Source organism: Myotis lucifugus, unplaced genomic scaffold, assembly GCF_000147115.1.
Source record: "Myotis lucifugus unplaced genomic scaffold, Myoluc2.0 scaffold_63, whole genome shotgun sequence".
NCBI lineage: Eukaryota > Metazoa > Chordata > Mammalia > Chiroptera > Vespertilionidae > Myotis > Myotis lucifugus.
The window spans coordinates 3,112,950-3,135,225 of NW_005871111.1; the positions used below are offsets into that span (position 1 = coordinate 3,112,950).

A 22,276-nucleotide genomic window follows, 5' to 3' on the forward strand; every position below is an offset into this window, starting at 1 on the left:
CTGATCACCCACAACTGCCCTCCCCTCTTGGCCTCTAACTGCCTCTACCTTAGCCCCGCCACTATGGCTTTGTCCAGCAGAACATCTGGAAGGTCTCCCAGTCTAATTAGCATATTACTCTTTTATTAGTATAGATATATTTGTCTGTAAATATGATTATGATTGCAGATATGAGTAGGACCAGGTAAAATTTTGTAGAATGGACCTTTCATTACAGATGGTTTCCCATGTATGCATTTTTTCTAAAGAAGTAAAAATTACTTTTAAAAATGTTTCAGGAAGACTTTGAGAAATTTACAGTATCTGCTTTTCTTCCAAGAAAGTTGTCACTTTTATGCCAGAGTGAGAATTATTTGTATGCTTTGTATGTCAGCATTGGGTCACTGTGACTGGGGGGCACTTAGCTTGACTTGAGAGTAATTATCTTGCTCACTGGCTGGGAGGGAGGGTGTGTGGCAGAGGAGATAAATACTCGGTTCTGGATTATCCATAGATTGCTGACTTTCTGGATTGATTGTGCAATTCCCTCCTTTTATTGATGTCCACCTTCTATTGACAGACATCTACCCTGGGAGAGAAATGAGATGAAACTTTCTTTCTTTTCATTGTAAAAAGCATTTGAATTCCTAAGGTGTGATAAGGCCACCCAGCCATCCACAGTCAAGGTACACATTTTCATGGAGGATGTTCCCACTCTTGAATAAATTAAAACAATTTTTTTCTTTTAATTTAAACTTTCTTCTATAACTGTTTTCTTGTTACTTAAAAGCTAGTTTTTTTGAAACTACTTCCAAAGCTTTTCAAGCTGTATATGTCCTTGGAATGAATTTATAAATAAGAATTGAGCCTGGCCGGTGTGACTCAGTGGTTTAGCATTGGCCTATGAACCAGGAAGTCACAGTTTGATTCCAGGTCAGGCCACATGCCCGGGTTGTGGGCTTGATCCCCAGTACAGGGACGTGTAGGAGGCAGCCAATCAATGATTCTCTCTCATCATTGATGTTTCTATCTCTCTCCCTCTCCCTTCCTCTCTGAATCAGTAAGAATATATTTTAAAGAGAGAGAGAAAGAGAGAGAAGAGTATATGTTTGTAAATAAGAAAACATGTATTTAATGCTCTTAGAAAGTCTTATTTTCTTTCATTATAACTTGTGCAGTATAGGGAACTTCATAGATGCTCTTAATTTGAAGAAAGTTAGAGGGAAAGGTACTAATTCAGAGTTCCTTGGGAAAATGTGTCACTTATATATTTTTTTATGTTTATTGTTTTTTAAATCAAAAACTGAAATATTTTCTATTCAGAAAATATATTTGGATCTAAATATCTTCTATAATTTTAACCCTAAAATATCAATTTAAATATTTTAAAAATGGTTGGGATGTTTGTTTTTTTAAATAAGTTAGGTTACTAGAGTTCTACATGTTACTGGATCACCTGGGGTAATTTCTGATTGGAAAATTAAGAATTATAGTCAGAGGGAGGACATGAGAATTTTTAAAGAACATATTCAATTTACTTTAGAAGCGAACCTCTCTATCATGTGACTTGTTTTGTATGTTTGTGAAAGGGGCAAGGGCTAGGCCCTCCACCTTGCCCCAGGGTAAGGGCTAGGCCCTCCACCTTGCCCCAGGGTAAGTGCTCCATCTTACCTTGGCCACGTGCTTGGCAAGGAGCTTCTTCCCGGAAGTCTAAGCCTCTGCTAGCCACACCCAGGAACAAGACACAGACTTGTGCCTGGCCAATCGGCAGAGCACAGTCCTTTCTCCTCCCCTTCCTCCAACTCCCCCTATATAACCCGTCTCCACACAGAGTTATCTCTCTCTGCTTCCTGTCGCTGCGTCGGCAAGGTGGGGGAGCCGAGCTAGCTCGAATAAAGACTCTTATGCTTTTGCATCGGACTGGCTGGCTCCCTGATGTGGTTTCTTGGGGATCCTGAAATCTGGGCATAACATGTTAAACTATATTATCACATAAGCATTGCTGCTATTGGGACAAACAGTGACAGTTTATTCGGGTCATTTGAATGTCCACTGTCTGTTTTAATTTGTATGTTCGTTTTGACTCTGTCATATGCTCAAACTTCAGTGAAAGTCATGAGAACCTATTATTTTTGCCTGCTCCCTCCTTTATGTTGGAAATATTCTTTTTTACTCAGAGGGACCTTAACTTTGATGTAAGGGATTGTTTCCGTTGCCAACTTTTTTCTTCCTTGCCAAGTAAGACAGTTGTTGTGAACTCTTCAGTGATGCCTTCCCCTGGATATTTGCAGATGTAGTTGGGAAAACTCCTTTCATCCCCGACCTTTGCATGTCAGGTGCTGGGGTGCCCGGGTGCCCAGGGTGCCGCCGTGCCTGCGGCCGGGGCTCTCCCTTTACGATCACCGGCTGGGGGCGGGCAAAGGCAGCCCTGGTTCTCCAATCCAGGGCTGGGGGCAGGTTCTCAGATACTGCCACCCGGCTCTTGCCTGCCACCTGGGTTTCCGATCACCATTCTTCCGTCCTTCCCCTTTCGCCTCCCATCATTGCGCCTACGTATGCAAATTAACCGCCATCTTTCTTGGCAGTTAATTTGCATGTCGCCCTGATTAGCCAATGGGAAGCGTAGCAAAGGTACAGTCAATTACCCTTTTTGTCTTTTATTAGATAGGATAGGCAGAATTTTAAAGATATCCCATTTGTCTCCCATCCTCTGGTTATTCAATCAAACAATCTAGGTAGTGCTGTGAAAGGACTTTGCAGATGGATTGAAAGTTACTAATCAACTGACCTTGAAATCAGAAGGTTATCCTGAATGATGCAGGGGAGCCCAAAGTAATCGCATAAACCCTTAACAATAGAAGAGGAAGGCAGAAGAGTCACTCAGAGGAATACAATGGAAGAAGGAGAAGGGATGTGGCAGGAAAGGACATCAGAGAAATTCCAAGCATGAGTACAGTTTTTAAAAAATATGTGTTTACTGATTTTTAGATAGAGAGGAAGGGAGAGTGATAGAGAGATAGAAACATCAATGAGAGAGAAACATTAATCAGCTGTCTCCTGCATGCCCCCCACTGGGAATTGAGCCTGAAACCTGGGCATGTGCCCCAACTGGAAATCAAACCAGTGATCTCTTGGTTTATGGATTGGCGCTCAACCAATTGAGCCACACTGGCTGGGCAAGAGAAGGATTTTTCACACCTTTAATGCCTCTGAGATATAAGGGTCCAAGTAAGGACCTGCATGATACCTCGTGGAATTTCAGGTTCGATTCCTATTCAGGGACATACCTAGGTTGCCGGTTCGATCCCTGGTTGAGGTGCATACAGGAAGCAACTGATGGGTGTTTCCCTCTCACATCAAGGTTTCTCTCTTTCCTAGCACCATTTGATCTTGGTTTTATACTGTACATTCATGAGCCAAACATTAGGATCAAAGCAAATTACAACTTACTTCCTATAATTTACTCCTTCCTATCACATAAATTTAAATTGGATTTAGGTATAAAGGGAACTAAACATTTAAAAATATTAACACATTTACATTAAAAAATAAAACTCTAAAATGGGGAGATATCTGTAATACTATCAACAATAAAAATACATTTAAAAATGAAAAAAATAAAACTTTACATTTACACATGAGGGTATATTTGGGTAACAGATGAAACAAAATTATGTATTAAGGCTTGTGTTCATTTCATTATCCCTCTAGATCAGTGGTTCTCAACCTGTGGGTCAAGACCCCTAAATACATCCTGCATAACAGATATTTACATTACGATTCATAACAGTAGCAAAATTACAGTTATGAAGTAGCAACAAAAATAATTTTATGGTTTGGGGTCACCACAACATGAGGAACTGTATTAAATGGTCGCGGCATTAGGAAGGTTGAGAACCACTGCTCTAGATCATCAAATGATTAATTTGGTATCTGTAGTAGTTTCTTTTTCTTTCTTTTTTTAATCCTCAACCAACGATATGCTTTCATTGAATGTCAACTGTAATTGAAAAATAAAATTAACAAAGAAGACAAGATCAAGAGTTTCTTGAGAGTAGGGACCCTGCCTAATTGTGTTTGTATCATCTTTGGGTAGATATATTGAAAGCATTTAATAAATGCTTCTTGAACATTGTATGTATTGGTTGCTCTTTTTGCTTCGAGAAAAAATTTACTTTAAAAAAAAACTGTGTCCCTTATTTTTTCTTATAGTTTATGCTTTCTAATCCAGTGCTAGAAAATCCAGTGAATCTGCAAGCAGCCCAAACACTGGTTGAAAATGAAACTGTATACAAACTAATAGTTCAGAGACTTTTCCGTGAGAAATTACCATGTAAGAAATGCCTACTTATCATTTGCCAGTTATTAATTATATATTTATAGCAGATAAGTGATCTAGCAAATAACTGTTATATAAAAGAATATTTTCTTGTATCCATTTTCAGTAATGAAATTATACTAAGATCTCTCCTACTGTACCTCTCTGTCAAGACAATTATGTGATCTTTTTTAAAGATTATCAAAGATTGTCAGCTTAGAACCTTTAAATGTAATGGTCATATGCATGGATGGTGCCAATTAAAACTAGTCTACCCATCATAAAGCTACGACATCTATTTTTAATTCTTTGATCTATAATGGATATTTCCTAGATTTCACCGGCAGCACCCCAGGTATTACTGATCTGGAATTCCCTTCCTCTTTATTAGAAAAATGCTCAGCTTTTTTCTCTTTCTTTCTTTCTTTCTTTATTTTATTTTTTATTTTTTTTAGACAGTACACCCACCCTCTACCCTCCACCACCTCCAGGTATTCCTTCTAAGTGACTATGTGGAAATGGTATCTGAGGCTCTTCGGTCTTTCTCTCTATTGACTAATGTTTATAAGATACCCTTGGTTTGCTTACTCTCATTCTGCCAGTAACCTCTACATGACTCCTAACTCCATCACCTTCATGGGTCCTGTTTCTGCAGTTAGCAGAACAATGCTGTTGACTCCTATGCCCAGAAGGGTTTGCCACAAGGGAGGGTTGGGCCCGTAGTGACATGGTTATTCCCTTTCTATCCTGCCCCTCCTCTTCTGAAGTGCACAACCTTGAATAGTAGCCGGCATCATCACCTCTTTAGTCAGCAGGCCTTGCTGTTTCAACTCATTTCTCTGTTCTTACTTCTCTCTCATGTGTTTTATCTCTCAGATGCCCATTCTCTCTTTTCCCGGTCCCCTTATAGAACCTGCTGGTCCATTAGCTAGGTCTGTACAATTGAAACCAAGTTCAGATGTTTCTCCACAGGGCTTCTGGGTCTGATGCAAATGAAGCCGTTAGGATCAGGCATCTTTTCTGGTTTGTCATGATTGCCAGGAGGTTCCTCAAACACTCCCTGACGGTTTTGAGGCTTGTTTGTACACAGAGGAGTCACATTGCTTTACCCTGACCACATTTGTAATCTACCAGAACACCATCGCATCCACGGCTGTATCCTCTGCTCTCAGTAATCATTTATGAATGAATGCAGGAAGGATACATATCACTTAACCTTCCGTTGAGCCCTGCAGGACTATCATTATAAAGAGAGATTCTGTAACAAAGCTATGTCCATATTCTGGTGAATGGAAATTTAAAGGCTCGTTTTAAAAGCATTTTCTACAACAGATGATTCTATGCAACCGATTTTGTGTTTGCCCTGCAGAGAGAAAGGATGAGAAGGAAACTAAACAAAAATTGGCCCTTCCTTTTGTCCTCCTGTCTGGTAGGCATCAGCCTTCACCCCTTTCACTTCTTCAACTTTGCCATCAAACCACACAGAAAAGCTGTCCAAATTGCCAAATCACCCAGCAAGTGAGCAACAACACAGATAATACTTTGGCAGGTTTGGAAACAGTTGCCTCTCAATTGTAAAGACCCTGTTGCCTTCTTGTTGCCAGGGTTGCTCTTGAGAAGCCTGATTTCCTTCAGATGTCCAGTTGCTCACATGCAATAGATTTTCTTTCTGGAAGCTTTAAAAACTTCTCTTTATTCCCAGTGATCAGAACTTTCTTGATAATGTTTTTTGATGTAGTTTTTTTGTGTTTTGTTTTGTTTTTTCTCCTCGGTTCACATGTAGGGCATTTGATAGGTGGTTTAAATCTGACTTTTAAAACTTTAATCCTTTAGTTCTGGACATTTTTCTTACGTAATTTCTTTTATAATTTATTTCCCCTTCATTTTCCCTGTAATTTCGTTTAAATATCCAGATACTTAGATGTGGGATCTATTGATCCTTTGATTCTTTAAAAAATCTACTTTCTCCTATTATCCATCTCTTTGTTTTTTGTTCTATATTCTAGAAAATTTTCAGAAAAGTATGTTTCTGTTTTTCTCCCTGTTAATTTGTTTTGATGACTCTCTTTCATGATATTGAATTTACTCAAATGTCTAGGATCTTTGACTATTCATATGATGAACATACGGTGAATGGAAATCAGTCACTAAAAAGATGGGGACTATTTGAATACAGACTGGACTTGTGGACGGTTTCGTTTCATTGCAGGGTTATTCCGTGGAGGGTACCATTAGTTACCATTGGTTAGGCTTGAAGCCGTTAGTTAGGCTTGACTCTTTCCCCTGAGATAAATCTGGGAGAGAGATGCTAGCTGCTCACACTCTGGGAGCTGGACAGGGGGAGAGAGTGGGCATCTTATCTCTTCAATATGAATTATTTGGTTTAGTCACCACTTTCCCTGACCACACTCTTGTTCTGCTTTGTGCCTAGTCTCCTCCAGGCTTGAGCCTCTCTGACTCAGTTTCTCCAGAGAGTACACCTCCTTCCTCCTATCTGGGCAGTGGTGACCATCTGGGTGCACAGGATGAGGGGGTCGATCTTGGTTGGCTGCGCTGTTCCTCTCACCTTTCTGAGGTATCTGGCACCTCCAGTTTCTGGATCCTTCCTCACGTTCTGAAGTGTAAATCTGCCTCTTTTTATTGCCCCCACCCTCCCGCCCCCTCCACCCCCCGCCCATCACATAGTTAGGTTTCAGATATCTACATCCTGCTAGACAGTTACCCCTTTCCACCGGCTTTCCATCTTGAAATTTTTTCTTGCCATCTTTGTTGGCTCTCCTTGAGGTTTTATACCTTATTTTAATTCCCCTATTACCATTCTATTGAGGGTTTGGAAAAAGTGCACATAAAGTCATGTATTCAATCTTCTAAGTAAAGCAGAATCTTTTCTTTCTTTTTTTCACAGTGGATAAAGACAGCAGCTCTGATTTATCTAAAGACTCAAATAAATTAATCAGGTAAGTTTTTCTTCATACAATTCTATGTCAGTTTATTTACTAAAGGGCTGTTTATTTAAACTGTTTACATGATCTCTCATAATGGAATATTTTTTGTCTCAGAAAAGGAAGTAGATATCTTTCCTCTTACAATACATTTTTAAGATGTTTTCAGGGAGAACGTGGGAAATTATTGAATTCTTTCTAGATGATTACATTAATATTGAAAGGAACTATATGAACTCACCTAGTCTTTTAATTTTGATAGTGTTGAAAAGAAAAAGCATGTTGTGAACATAATGAGTACAAATCATTATAGACAGCAGAAATCCAAGCAATTTAGGAGAAGGCAGGTTCTAGAGAAAATGGTGAGGATAAGGGCAGAAGCCACTGTACCTTTTGGGAGACAACCTGACAATGTGGCATAAATTCAGCCTTGAACACACGCACCAGGTATAGGTCAGTGTTCTCCTGTATCGTTCTGCAGGTATATGTTGTTTGGCTTTCTGGTTATATAGATATAGTCTTTTGTCAACAGTCATCAATTTGTATGCTTAATATCTGTGTTTTACTGAATGCAAATTATACTTTAAGTTAGTCTAAAAATAGTCAACTATCTTTGCAACTCTTTTTATAAATCTAGTTATTTCAAAAAATTTTTTTGAATAAAGGTACCAAAACTTTTTTCAGTGGGTAGAAGAAATGGGTATACTTCCAAATTTCCAAACTCTGATTCTAAAATATGAGATTATTTCAAGAAAGACAAATTATAGCCTAACCGATTTGGCTCAGTGGATGGAGCGTTGACCTTCGGACTGAAGGGTCCTGGGGTTCGATTCTGGTCAAGGGCATGTACCTTGGTTGCGGGCACATCCCCAGGAGGGGTTGTGCAGGAGGCAGCTGATCGATGTTTCTCTCTCATCGATGTTTCAAACTCTCTATCTCTCTCCCTTCCTCTCTGTAAAAAAATCAATAAAATATATTTTTTTAAAAAGACAAATTGTAGACCAATATCTCTCAGAAACACAGGTGCATAAATCTAATCAAAATATTAACAAATTGAATCCACTGATAAATAAAACATGATAGTCTATCATGACCAAGGGGGCTTGATTTCAGGAAAGTCAGGTGGGTTAAAATTTGAAAATCAATCAGTGTAACTCACCCTGTTAAATAAAGGTGGGGACCCACAAAATGATCTCAATTAATCCAGAAAATATATTTGCTAAAATTTAACACCCATTCATGATAAAAATTCTCAGCAAGCTAAGAATGAAAGATAATTTCCTTATCCCAGTAACCTTATACTTAAATGTGAAATGTTGGAACGCTTTTTCTTCTGAGTTTAGGAACAAGACAAGTATCCCGTTATCACCACTTCTAGTTAACACTATACTGGAGGTCCTAGCTAGTGCAATGGGGCAAGGAAAAGAAAGATAAGCTCTGAAGTTTGGAAAGAATGAAGTAAATATCTTTATTAACAGACTAGAGGTCCAGTGCACAACAATCGTGCACTGGGGGGAGGGGGCGGTCCCTCAGCCTGGCTTGCACCCTCTCACAGTCCCGGACCCCTCAGGGGTTGTGCACCTGACAGCTTAGGCCCGTCAGGCCTAAGCTGGCAGGTGGACATCCCCCGAAGGGTCCTTAGAGCTGCCACCAAGGTGGAAGAGGCTCCCACCGCTGCCATGGCACTCGCCAGCCATGAGCCCAGCTTCTGGCTGAGCGGAGCTCCCCCTGTGGGAGCACACTGACCACCAGGGGGCAGCTCCTGCATTGAGTGTCTGCCCCCTGGTGGTCAGTGCACATCATAGCAACCAGTCCTGAAGTTTGGTCAATTTGCATGTTAGGGTTTTATTATATAGGATTATTTACATAGTAAAATCCAAATGAATATACAACGCTTGAAAATTAATGAGTGAATTCAGCAACAACCCTGACTACAAGGTAAACATTTAAAAATCAACTATATTTTTGTATACTAGCAACCAACACATAGAAAGTGAAATTTTAAAAAAACTGCTACAACAACAAAATTTAACAAAGACAACTATATTGAAAACTGTAACATAAATCTGGGGGAAAATTTTAAAGACCTAAAGAAATAGAGATATACAATGTTTGCAAGTTGGGAAGAGTCAACATTACTATAATGCCAATTCTTCCCAAATTTATGGATTCAATTCAATCTCAGTCAAAATCTTAGCAGTATTTTTCTGGAAATCAACAAGGTGATCCTCAGCACAATTTACCATAGCTAAGATTTGGAAATAGCCTAAGTGCCCATCAGCAGATGAGTGGATTAAAAAACTGTGGTACAGCCCTAACTGGTTTGGCTCAGTGGATAGAGCATTGGCCTGTGGACTGAAGGGTCCCAGGTTTGATTCTGGTCAAGGGCATGTACCTTGGTTGCGGGCACATCCCCAGTAGTGGGTGTGCAGGAGGCAGCTGATCGGTTTCTCTCTCATCAGTGTTTCTAACTCTCTATCTCTCTCCCTTCCTCTCTGTAAAAAATCAATAAAATATATATATTTTTTAAAACCTGTGGTACATCTACACAATGGAATACTATAGTGCTATAAAAAAGAATGAACTTTTACCATTTGCAACAGCATGGATGGACCTGGAGAGCATTATGCTAAGCGAAATAAGCCAGTCAGAGAAAGATAAATATCACATGATCTCACTCATATGTGGGATATAATGAACAACATAAATTGATGAACAAAAATAAATTCAGAGACTAAGAAACACTGATCAGACCGTCCAACCTCAGAGAGAAAGGGGGAGTGGGGGTGGTTAAGAGATCAACCAAAGGACTTGTATGCATGCATATTAGCATACCAATGGACACAGACACTGGGGCAGTGGGGGCTTGTTCTGGGGGTTGGGTGTGGCGGGGGGGGGGGGTCACTGGGGAAAAAGGAGATATATGTAATACTTTAAACAGTAAAAATGAAAAATAAATACTAGTAAAATGTATCTAGAAATGCAAAGGATTTAGACTAGCAAGGCAATTGAAGAAGAAGGACAAAGAAGATTGACATTCCTAGATATCAAGATGTACTAGAATGTGAGAATAAATTTTGCTCCAATTGGATCTTTTTAGGTCAGGTTCCTATCCCCAAACTTGTCACCATTGTTGGACAGCCCTAAATTCACCAGGCCCTGACTTACAGCCAGGGGTGGGGGCAGTTCCATCAGACCAAATGACATATACACAATGGGAGAAAAACAAACTAGTTGTTCAGGAGGCCACCACAATGTTCACTGTGACAGCCTTCCTATACATAGAATTTTACCAGACCAGAACCTTGTTAAGTAAGAGTTTGTCAGCACAGAGAGCAAAGGAGTCTCTGGCTGGAACTGCTTGCACAGGCACCGACATGGGATGTTACAGTGTGCTCAGGGTCAGCCGGAGGTTCCATGCGATGGTGCCTCTGGGCGTGTGCGTGGATGGTGGGAGTAAAGGTTGGAAAAGACTTGATGATGGAGAACCTGGAGTTCTATCAGAAAGAGTTTAGATTTCATCCTATGGAATTAGGAAATCAAAGCTGTCTTTCACACAGAGACATGGTAACCTGGAATAGGGAGAGACTGAGGTAGAAAAACAGTTAGGAAGCTGTGTAGAGTTTGCAGGAGAGAAGTGATGAGGTACTTATCTGAGTCCGTTCAGAAGACCAGCTGACACTGGGCACTGAGGGGTACTGAAGCCTCTCCTTAGCTCTTTCCATAGTTGATTTCATTGAGTGCTCACAAGGAACGCGGGACAGACTCTCTCTCTCTCTTGGTTTTATAGGTGAGGAAACAGGAGTAGAGGGTTAGGGCATTTTCCCAGCCAGGAAGTCACAGTGCCAGAGTGCTTCCTCCGGGCCAGGTGATTCCAGAGCCGGTGCTCTTAATCAGGATACTAAATGACTCCGTACCCAGAGACACTAGAGGCTTGGTCCTTAGGCTTTGTTACGGCTGGCACGTTGCTTCCCCGAAATAGCACTAGCACAGTTCTCTGCTCCCCGTGATTTCCCTGTTGTTTCTTTCACTGGCTCCTCTCAGCTATGAACTGGTTTCTGCTCTTTCTTTTCTAAACACTTAATTACTCTTCTGGAGTTTGTTTTCCCTAATGGCGTCATCTATCAACCTTTATGTTGATTTGACCCAAATCTCCTATTTCCAGTCTCAATTTCTCAATCACACTCCTAAAGGTCAGCACCTAAAACCCGTGTTTAAAATTAAACTCATATTTTACTTCGGTTTCTCTAGGCGCTTTCTATTAATAGCAAAACGAACCGGTCATCTGGGCTTTAGGAGAATATTTGACCCTCAAATTCCTTCACCTTTCACACCCTAAGCAGTCCAGTCCGTTCCTTGCCGTTGATTCATCTCCCCCCTTTCATAATCCTTTGCTCCCATCCTAGTATTAGCTCTCTGTGTCTCTTGCCTGAATTATTAGATTTGTTTCTTCAGTTGTTCCCCCAGCATTTAATTTCCCATACAATCCACCCTGCATACTAATGCCAGAAAAAAAACTCTTACACGCTGATTTCATAATTTGCTTGCCTTGTTGGAGAACTTCGGATTGCTCTCTATCACCTAATAAATCAAGATGACTGAGTCAACTCTAATCCATTCTCTGCCTAAATCTGAAGACCCTGCATTGCCCAGTTTCGCTTATTTTATCAAATTCCAACGCCTCTGGAATTGGAACTCTCCACTCTCGTCGATTATCTTGTTACTGTCATCTTTCCCCCAGCACGCCCTGTACGCACAGGCCAGGCTCCTTCCCGTGTGAGCTGTTGATTGCCGTGTTTCCCTGGCTGAAAATGCTGCTTTCCTTGGTTCCAGGGCCACATCCCCAGTCACTCTTTCCCTCTTGGCTCCAAAACAAAGTTCTCTCTCCCTCTTCCAACCTCTTCTGCTTACTGCCATTGCCAGAGAAGTACCCGCCATCATCCTCTCCAGACGCTTGTGCTAAACGCTGTAACACTTCACGATGTTAATATGGAAAGCTGTGCTATTGACTAACTCAGGTAGACATCTTATTTTCCCCGGTAATGAGCTCTGAGGTTCAGTTTTACATGATGTCTTCTACTTTTTCATATTCGTAAGGCTTCATAAAGTCCCGGTATCGGTTGAAACTATAAGCACGTGTATTTTTTACGCTGTGTCTATCCCCTGTAAACTTAGCCGTTTACCTGAATAGTAGTAAAATCGTTACCGTTCTCTTCTTTTAAGGGGCCGTTTCCTTTACAGAAGTGAAAATGCAAATATTCCCAGGTGTTTAGGACAGTCTTTGCATATTCAAGCTATACTAAAGTTATGCCTTTTAAAGTAATATTTTTAATTATTCTGGAGGAAGAAAAGAAAGCCCCCGGAGGCTAACAGTTTGAAATTGAGCAGGACACTGTTGGGGAGGGGGGGAGGGTCAGGGGTCATCGTCAGACAGACAAAAGACAATGGAGACTATTGTGCCTGAAGATGGTGTATTTTTTTTTCAGAGACAGTGTGTTGACAGTTTCCTTCCTCTTGGGTCATTGTTGTCGGCTAAGTGATCTGTGACAGCAAATTGATCACCAGCTTTTTCATGCAGGAGACATAATGCAGCCTTTCATTTCGTTACCTCCGTTGCCAAATGCCGAAACATTTCTTTGGGAAATTAATGTTAGTTTAGTATATCATTTAGTACTAGAAAGCACCACCTTGTAGTTCTGGAAGCAATAGTAGCCGTGATTCATTTATCTTCAGATTCCTACATAGGTGTGATTGCAAAAGCAATAACACGTTTGAAAAATGTTAGTCTTAAAATGAGGTGTCTGCAATTGTCATTTAAAGAAATGAATGCGTTAACACATTTAGATATTGCCCCATTCGTTTTAAAATGTAGTCAAATATTTACTTTCAGGCACCTATAAAAATTAATGCCAGTAGACCTGTTCTAACAGAAAAGTTGTTTCTTCTCCAAAAGGCTAGGAACCTAAAATGGAACACAGACATAAGGCCTTTTACATTTGATGCTCAACCATCTCAGCCAGTCAGGTAGTGAGCTCACGGGTCTGAAAAATACCCCAAAGTAACGTCTTGTTTGTAGAATGCTGAGAATCTCTGCCCTCAAGAAATCTGTAGGAAAAAAATTGGAAAGGCAGTTATTTAAGAGACTGTTTCACAGTTCCTGTTTAATTCTTTATAGCAACTGTTGCTTTCCCGTTAGGACAGAGGAACATTAGCCCGGGGAGGTAAACCGCAGGCAGGAATCCCAGGAAAGAGTTGCACGTTCTGCTTTGATAATGGCCGCATTCTATGTCAAAATTAAACTAATCTCAATGCTGGTGTGTCATCTCTCCTCATAATAAAGGAGAAATAAAGGTGACTTACATTTGGAGTAGTAATGTAAGACAATTATCTATTGAAGAAAGAAAATATGCCGAAACTGGTTTGGCTCAGTGGATAGAGTGTCGGCCTGCTGACTGAAGGGTCCCAGGTTCAATTCCGGTCGAGGGCATGTACCTGGGTTGCGGGCACATCCCCAATGGGAGATGTGCAGGAGGCAGCTGATCGATGTTTCTCTCTCATCGATGTTTCTAGCTCTCTATCTCTCTCCCTTCCTCTCTGTAAAAAATCAATAAAATATATTTAAAAAAAGAAGAAAAGAAAATGTACAGGTATGAGCCTTTCCGTGCAGTTCTTGTTCAGTTAGCCATGAAAGGCAGATAACTTACACCTGCTGCTGTTGTTTATATACCACACACGTGGGTGCACATTTATATCTATTATTGAAAAATGATTTGGATGGGTCTTCATTTTTGTGATTTGTGTGTATCAGTGGAGGAATTAATACGTCAGGTTTGTTAAAAACTGCGAATCAGTTTAATGTCTTGTGACAAGATACTGTTATCTGAAGCAGTCCACTCTGATAAAATAATGTTGAAAAGCAAACTTGCAAACTACTCACTGTCTGACTTTAATTTATGTTCTCAGAGCAATTAGAGTCTCATTTGACGATTACCACAAGACCTGGTCTGATCTAGCTACGTCCAAGGCTGCGGAAAGTTTCAGAACCCCACGTAAGCCGGTCTCCCCCCACCCCCGGTCCTTGTGGGGCCTGTTCATCTCATAATCATTCTCAGCGTGTCTTGCTCTTAAAGACTAGCCAACATATATTTGCAATTTGAAGGTGATAAACTTCTCGGTTTGTTCTACATACGAATCAACTTCATTTCGTTCCTCTTTTGTTTAGCACCTTGGACTGGCATCTGATTAAAAGCCAGAAGGAAAGATAGGCAATTGGAGGAATAAAAGGTGACAGTCTCTATCTTAAGACATTTACTTTACTCCTCTCACCCCAGAAAGAAGCCTTCACAGCAGATGGAACCTTTCTGATTCTAAACACTATTAATCTTCAAAGCCAGAGAACATATTAAGTAGAAAGACACACACACAAAAAAAAAAACAAAACACACCCATATAAAACTAGGGCTTTCAATTATATCAATCTAAGGCCATCAGACATTAGGAATTAAAAAGACAGGGGAGAGCTGGACAACTTTGGAGTCCCATTTAATCAAATCTTTAGAGTACTATTTCATTATTTGGGTCAAAGTAGGTTATCCAGTTGATACACACTTACGGAAATATGGTTTTGCTTCAGTTATTCTGCTGAATGGTGCATTCTGAAATTGCCAGTGACTTCCCAATTCCCAGATTCAGTAATTATTTTTCAGTCTTTATCTTGTGCTCGCATCAGCTATGCTGTCCTTGTATTAGATGAATATATATATATATATATATATATATATATATATATATATATATATATGGTGTGTGTGTGTGAGTGTGAGTGTGTGTGTGTGTGTGTGTGTGTGTGAGAGAGAGAGAGAGAGAGAGAGAGAGAGACAGAGAGAGAGACAGAGAGAGAGACAGAGAGAGAGATGACATCCATGTTTTCCTCTTCTCTTAGTGATCCTCTGCCTCTTTCCTTAGAAAAAAACTTTGTTACTCAACCCGCTCTACCCACTTTCTCAAAGAGACCTCATCCACCACTCTGGTCTTCATTAGCCTGCCTTCCAGTAATCCCTAAAGCTTCATCGCTAGCCCGATCCTCTCCTGGATTCTGCAAGCATGTTTACAACTGAGCATGGACATCTCACACTTAGGATGTCCTGAAGTGAATTCATTACCTAAAACCTTATCCTTCATACCTCTCAAGATTAGTGTAGATCACCATTATTACATTTACTTGCCTGAACCAGAATTACAGAAGTTTCCTAGACTCTTTATCTCCCTCATTAAGTCTTGTTGCTTTTATCTCCTACAACATCATGAATGTTTTCCCTCCACTTCACACCGCCCCACCCACAACCACTGCCTTAATTTGTGGTCTCATCAAATTTCACCTCATCATTGTGATGGTCTCATAATTGGTTTCAATAGAACAAAACATCGCCCAGACAAAAATTTCCAGTTTTAAGGCACAAATTATAGCCAAAAAGTAGCACTCAGCTTACATATATAAAAAAGTAAGTTGGATCTTTCAGAATGTTGGTTATTAATTATTTCGTGAATAAACATTACCTTCCTCACTCACTCATGGATTAATGGTTAAGAAACATAACTTAAGGTGCTTGAAGAGACACAGTCTTACTCTGGACGGCTGGCTCAGTTGGTTGAGCATTGTCCCATGCACCAAAAGGTCTCTGGTTCAATTCCCAGTCAGGGCACCACTTGCCCAGGTTGACCATAAGCTGTTTCTCTCACATCAATGTTCCTCTCTCTCTCCTCCTCCTCTCCCTTTCTCTCTCTCTCTCTCTCTCTCTCTCTCTCTCTCTCTCTCATCAGTAAAAACATAGATAGATAGATAGATAGATAGATAGATAGATAGATAGATAGATAGAGATAGAGAGAGACTGTCTTTAGTAACTCCATCCACATAAAGAATTTTATTATTTTTGATACCAGGGTATGTGAATGTTTACTTCATTTCAGAAGTTAGTGGTTGGTTGCTGTTCAGTCAATTCAGCAAACATATCTTGAGTGCCTACTATGTGTGAGGCACTGAGGAGCTCAGGTGCATTCCAGGAAGCAGAAACCCTTATCAAACCCTGTCAAGAGGCAATTGGCACTTTTAGGGAATGACTCAGCGTCCAACTCCTTCAACCAAAAACCAAACCGATTGGTAGAGAATGGCTTTTTATGGGATAACATGTAAAGATAGGGAGGCATTTGGAGACTCCAAACTGCTAGGAGGGAAAAAATGAAGCACATGCCAAAACTTAACAAAATTTGGAAATTATTGTGTTGCACTAAAGAACGATTTAAAATGGAAGGATAATGAAATGCCACTGACTGCAGTTCCTCTTCAAAAGAATCCGATACAACATTTTTAACGTGGTTCTTCTCTCTGGGTCACTAACCAGCATGTCATTCACCCTCTTTGCGAAGGCAATAGCTGGTAATGGTTACCTCTAGCCCCGAAGAATTTCTGAGACTTTGATTCCAGCCCTTGCTGCAATATTTCTTCATCACCCTGACTCTTCTTCCTCCAGGGATTTGTTATAAGAATGTTTCAAGAGCTTTCTTTTAATAATAACCAGCACTTAATTTTTAAAAAATAAATGTAAATATTACATCTGCTGCTGGCCATTTTGTCTTTGGATAATTCAGCTGGATGAGATCCAATACTGCTTTTTTTATCAGCCTAATTTCCTGGCAATAATAAAGACGAAGCTTTTAGATTATAGAATGCATCTTCAACTACTCAGAAATAAAAGGGAAACTTGCAATAACTTCATTTTCTGCAGTTACATTCTTATCACTGGAGATATTATTAAGCTCTTGTGCATATTTTTAAAAGCTTTTTATTTTACAAATAGTGATGCGTGGTTATATTTTGATTTGGGGTAATAACTCTTCTCCACTTCTTTGTGCCACAAACCTATCAGTAGTCATGTGTGCCATAATGATAGTACGTTTATTCTTGTCTAGCATGGTTTCCAGAGTGTACTCTGTATTATGTTTTTTAATCACCCCAGTGTTATTCTTTTATTTGTTTGTCAACAAATATTTATTAAACATCTAACACGTGTCATGTGCAGTGGTATGTCAACCCAGTGAGCTAGGCATTTATTATAACTCTGTTTTACAAGTGAGAAAACCAAGACCAAGGCAAGCTAAGTAACTTACTAAGGTCACACATGTAAGAGGGAATAGCATGTATTGGTAAAGAGTATAAGTTCTGGAGCCAGTTTGCTCTGCCATTTACTAGCTGTGTGGCATTGGGTACATTTCTTAACCTCTCTGTGTCCCAGTTCCTTCGTCTGTAAGATAAGAATGACGACAGCACACACCTCATGGGTTGAAGCACTTATAGCTGCACCTAGCACATGAGTGTTCAATAAGTGTGGTTATTATTAATTAGTACAAATAGATTGTGGCCCAAGGACTTGAACCAGATCCTCTGACTCCACAGTTATTGCTTCTTGTCATACTCTACTGCCTTTATAATATGATATAAAGTGTTTATTTCTTTATAGCCAGAGATTTATTTTTAGTTGAATTTATTGGGGTTACATTAGTTAATAATACTATATAGGCTTAAGGGGTTCCTTTCCATATGGCCTAAGGTTTAAATTCAAACTCTGAAGAATATGCAGTATGTGTTTTAATAATTGTAATTATTAGCTCATAATCATAGGCAATCATATGGGAAAATGTATGAATGATCCACCGTTCTCTGTCCATCACTATAGAATGGCAAATTAAAAGCTTGGCAGAGAACAAACCACTACATCTGGTTGTGGGCAACAGCACCTTAACGACAGAATATGATCCCCATAAGGAAATGTTTATGTTCGAGGAAAAGAATTCCTTCAGACCAGTGTACCCTGTAATATTGAGCGGGGGCTTCCTGATGTTTGCTGTCATCAAGACAGACCAAACAGCCTGAAGCATCCTGGGGATGCTTGCTTTCACCCTAGGAGACTTTCATTCTTTGAGTCTTTGAGCCAGAAACAAGGGCAAGTGTCTCCGAACTGCATTTGGTCTTGAGAGGCAGTATCGTCTAGTCCTCATGCCTGGTTCTAAGCCTTGACTGCTCATTAGAACCCCAGAGGAGCTTGTAAAAATTCCCATGTAAAGGGCACACCCCCAGACCAATTACATCAAGAGCTCTCGGAGCAAGACCAGGCAGCAGTAGTTTTTAAAGCTCTCCAGGTAATTACAATGTGCAACCAAGGTTGGCAAGGCTCTAGCAGGAAGAGCATGATGCCAGAAGTTCGAGACTCCTTAGCCCTGTACAAGTTTGCCACATATAGTAACGTGAATTTAGGTCAGTCATTTAATGCTTTGTACTCATTTTTTTTCCATTTCTATTCATTGAAAAAAACGTCTCACTTTTATTTCAAGTTGCTATGAGATAATATATGTGAAAATAAAACCTGCTAAGGCAAGTTGGTGCTATTATATTTCTTTGGACATTGGCAGTCCCAGTAGTAGAAAAAAATTTTTTAAAGATCAGCCTATACAGATGTTGGAAAAGAGGTGTGTCATGGCAAAAACAGAGTAGGAACAATACCTGGTAATCCTTGGGAGGGAAGGAAGAAATATTATGGAGGCGGTAGAAGTTGATTTTCTATCACAAACCACAAAGGCCAAGATACGGTAATAATGGGGGAATTTCTACTTCAAGGACTTCTGAGAGAATTTTACTGGTCCTTTCTTCTTGCTCTCTCTCCTGTACTCTCTCTCTTTCTCCTGTCCTCATTCCTCCATTATTTTCCTCCAATCAACATGATTTATTGAACATCTTCTATCTCTAGGCAATGGACTGTGTGTTGGAGACAAGAAGATAAGTATTATGGTAAGCTTTTTGAGGAGTTTACAGGCAGGTGGTCAGAGACAGATAAGTGAAAAAAACTATAGGGATAAAATAGGCATATTAAACGTTTGTACAAATACTGTGACTTTTTAAAAAAAAAATCTCTCAGCAGAGAAAACAATGAATAAAATAAGTCAATGATGTCAAATTAATGGGAATAGTCAGGAAAGATGACCACACCATAAAGAGACTGCTGTACATATTCAAATAGAAAATGTAGGAAAAGCAATTTCAAAAAATTAAGGAAATTTATAAATTATCCTTGATTCAAATTTTAAATTTTGTCTAAGTAATATATAGTCACAATGAGAAGACTTTACTCAATCTTTTGTTTGTTCATCTCATCTGTAAAGTGGGTATTATAGCGGTAACCACGGCATTCATACTTTACAAGTGCCCAGTAAGAACTCTATTAATATTAGTTATGATAATCATCTGAAGGAAACAATGAGACCTCACTAAGAATTCTTGGGAGCTCAGATTTCCTTCTTTAATAAAAGAGAGGAGTATATATCCAAATACCAATAGAAACAATATTAATAAAACCTCTAAGAATATGTATGTAACTGGTATATGTGCTTATGATTGAAGCAAGAAAAGAATTTTTTAAATATTTTTATTGCTTTCAGAGAGGAAGAGACAGAGAGAGAGAGAGAGAGAGAGAGAGAGAGAGAGAGAGAGAAACATGAATGATGCGAATCATTGATCAGCTGCCTCCTGCACACACCCTACTGGGGATTGAGCCCACAACCCTGGCATGTGCCCTTGACCAGAATCGAACCTAGGACCCTGCAGTCTGAAGGCCGACACTCTATCCACTGAGCCAAACCAGCTAGGGCACAAGAAAAGAAATTAAAATATAGATAGGAACATTGCTAGTGAAAATCATGTAATATTAATTTTAAAAAATTACTCAGTTTAAATGTCTTTATCAGTGACAAATTTCATCAGGCAAGAAGGGGATAATCAATCATTGGTAAGAACTAAGTCCCAGATACTGGCAAGATTGGTGGAAACATCTAGTTGGTTAAATAGTTCACGACTGTAAACCTAGGACAATTAAAAGAAACAAAGAGATGATAGACAGACGACAGACAGACAAATAGATATGGTATACATGTGTATTTTATCTGGATCTAATCATATTTTATGTAAAATCTACCAGTGCCTTAAGCATAATAGATGTCAATAAATTTTATGTGAATTTGAAAGCATGGGTTTTATAATTAACCACAAAGACATGAGCGAGTGGTGTAATGTGATTTCCACAAAATACTAATGCAGATCCAAGATGTAGCATACAGATCGAGGGAAGCAGTAAGTCACTTGCATCTTTGCTATTCAAATGAAACTAAGATCCTTGGCTGGTTCTGGATGCAAACTTTAATAAGGACATTAACAAATGTCATTGCCAGGATGGTGAGGATGGTTGGGTCGCTGGAAAATCATGTCTTAGAAACAGTTGGAGGAACTGAGGCTGCCCTGAGAGCTATCTCCAAATATTAGAAGGGCTCTCTCCCCCGGGGGAGGAATGAACTTACTCATGACAGCTCCAGAGGTCAGAACTGGACCAGTGGAAACTCAGCACTCAGATTATGGAAGGACACCGTGACTTACTATCTGTCTGTCTATCAATGGAAAGGCAGTTCCTCAGCTACAAAGAGGAGAGTTTTTTGTTAGCAAAGGATTTATTTACAGGCTGGATGGTCATCTGTTGCAGATTTTTTGGGAAAGATCAAGATCTGTAATGTCACTTTGAACGCCAGGATTTTACTTTGCTACTTGAAGTGCTCAGTTAGAATTTTGTTAAACTATGGTGTCTATAGTTTCTATATGAGTTATTTTAACACCTTCTTCATCACTATAAATGATACATAAAGAAATGTCATTATAATGAAAAGTTTTTAAGTCACAATCTACTTATATCAAACAATATCCAATATTACCAAGTTCAAATAAAAGGAAAAAATATGGAAAGTGTCTGAGCATTATCACATGATTTGCAGTATATAGTGTACATCATTGCCACATATCAACTCAATGAGAAGTGGATTATTTTAAACTTTGAACTATCATTAAAGAATGCATAGATAGCTTCTTTTTTATACTCTAATTTCAGTGCTCGAGAATCCAGGTTTCATTGGACAGTATCATAAGTGGAAGAAAATGGAGCAAAAACATCAGAAAGAATGGAATTTAAAGTAAGTAATCTTAAGTGTCTGGAATATATTATCCTATTAACTTGAAAAATATTGACTATTCCACTTTCTACTATCTAACTGAACCATCAGAAAAAAACCCTTTGGAAAGAACTTATACTTTTTTTTCTAAACATAATAAAAATAAGAAGTATTATTTTTTTCCCCTTTTATATGAATCCAGGTGGGAAACATCTTTGCTACCTATTGGTTGCCAAAAATGGATAAAGGACCAGAGATAGAAATAGGAATAGGAAAATAAAAAACCTTAACTTGTTTATATATCATCAAATAGCTTTTCATCCTTCTCAGAGCTCCTAATATTTTTCCTCTCCCACAGATTTCTCACTCAGGAACCAAATATATTACATCTAATGAGAAAGTATGTCGTAAAGTACAGAAATAAAGTATGATTGTATCTTCAGAAATCAGACTCTTAGGCAGCTTTAAGGAAGGGATCTCCATCTCATCTTGGGCTCTTGACTTCCATCTGTGGTGTGGGTTGGGTTGTAGTAGTCATTTATCCTGGTGGGCTTATTTCAAAGTACTGAGTGTGCTACCACAAAGCTAGGGGAATTAAATATCGCCCCCCTTTTTTTTTGCATTAACCTCATTTACCTCATTTTTTAGATCTTTGACTTGTTAGCCTGTGACCTCTTTTCCAGATAGAAATACAGGATCAGTAAACATAATGTGCTGTATTTTGGATTTGTGTAGGAATCAAGGCTCTTAAAATATACTTTCCTGCCCTTTAGCATCAGACTTCAGATTGGGTTTTCATTAGGATATTCTTTTTCCAGTTGACTCTGGCAACAACTCCTCTTTAAGCCAAAGTGGAAGAAAGCTCTTCCATTAGATGCCTTTCTGTTTTCAGAATAAATTATAGGTAGTAGAGAAGTTTTATGAAACAGAATTTGAAATGCACGCATGGTGTGTGTGTTTTTTTCTTAAAGTCATGTTTTAAGTTTCATTTAAGAGTTAA

The 22,276-nt window shown here is 39.3% G+C and overlaps 1 protein-coding gene across 1 annotated transcript in view; it reads left to right on the top strand.

The window, feature by feature from the left end:
* The window catches only part of UBE2U (ubiquitin conjugating enzyme E2 U (putative)), a 34,795-nt gene extending 13,494 nt beyond the window's left edge, over nucleotides 1–21,301 (top strand). The window contains exons 5-8 of the mRNA XM_023754647.1: nucleotides 4,192–4,312; nucleotides 7,203–7,254; nucleotides 14,203–14,288; nucleotides 21,216–21,301. Coding sequence (XP_023610415.1) covers nucleotides 4,192–4,312; nucleotides 7,203–7,254; nucleotides 14,203–14,288; nucleotides 21,216–21,301 — 345 coding nt within the window. The remainder of the gene's footprint in view (nucleotides 1–4,191; nucleotides 4,313–7,202; nucleotides 7,255–14,202; nucleotides 14,289–21,215) is intronic.
* Nucleotides 21,302–22,276: the final 975 nt, after the last annotated feature.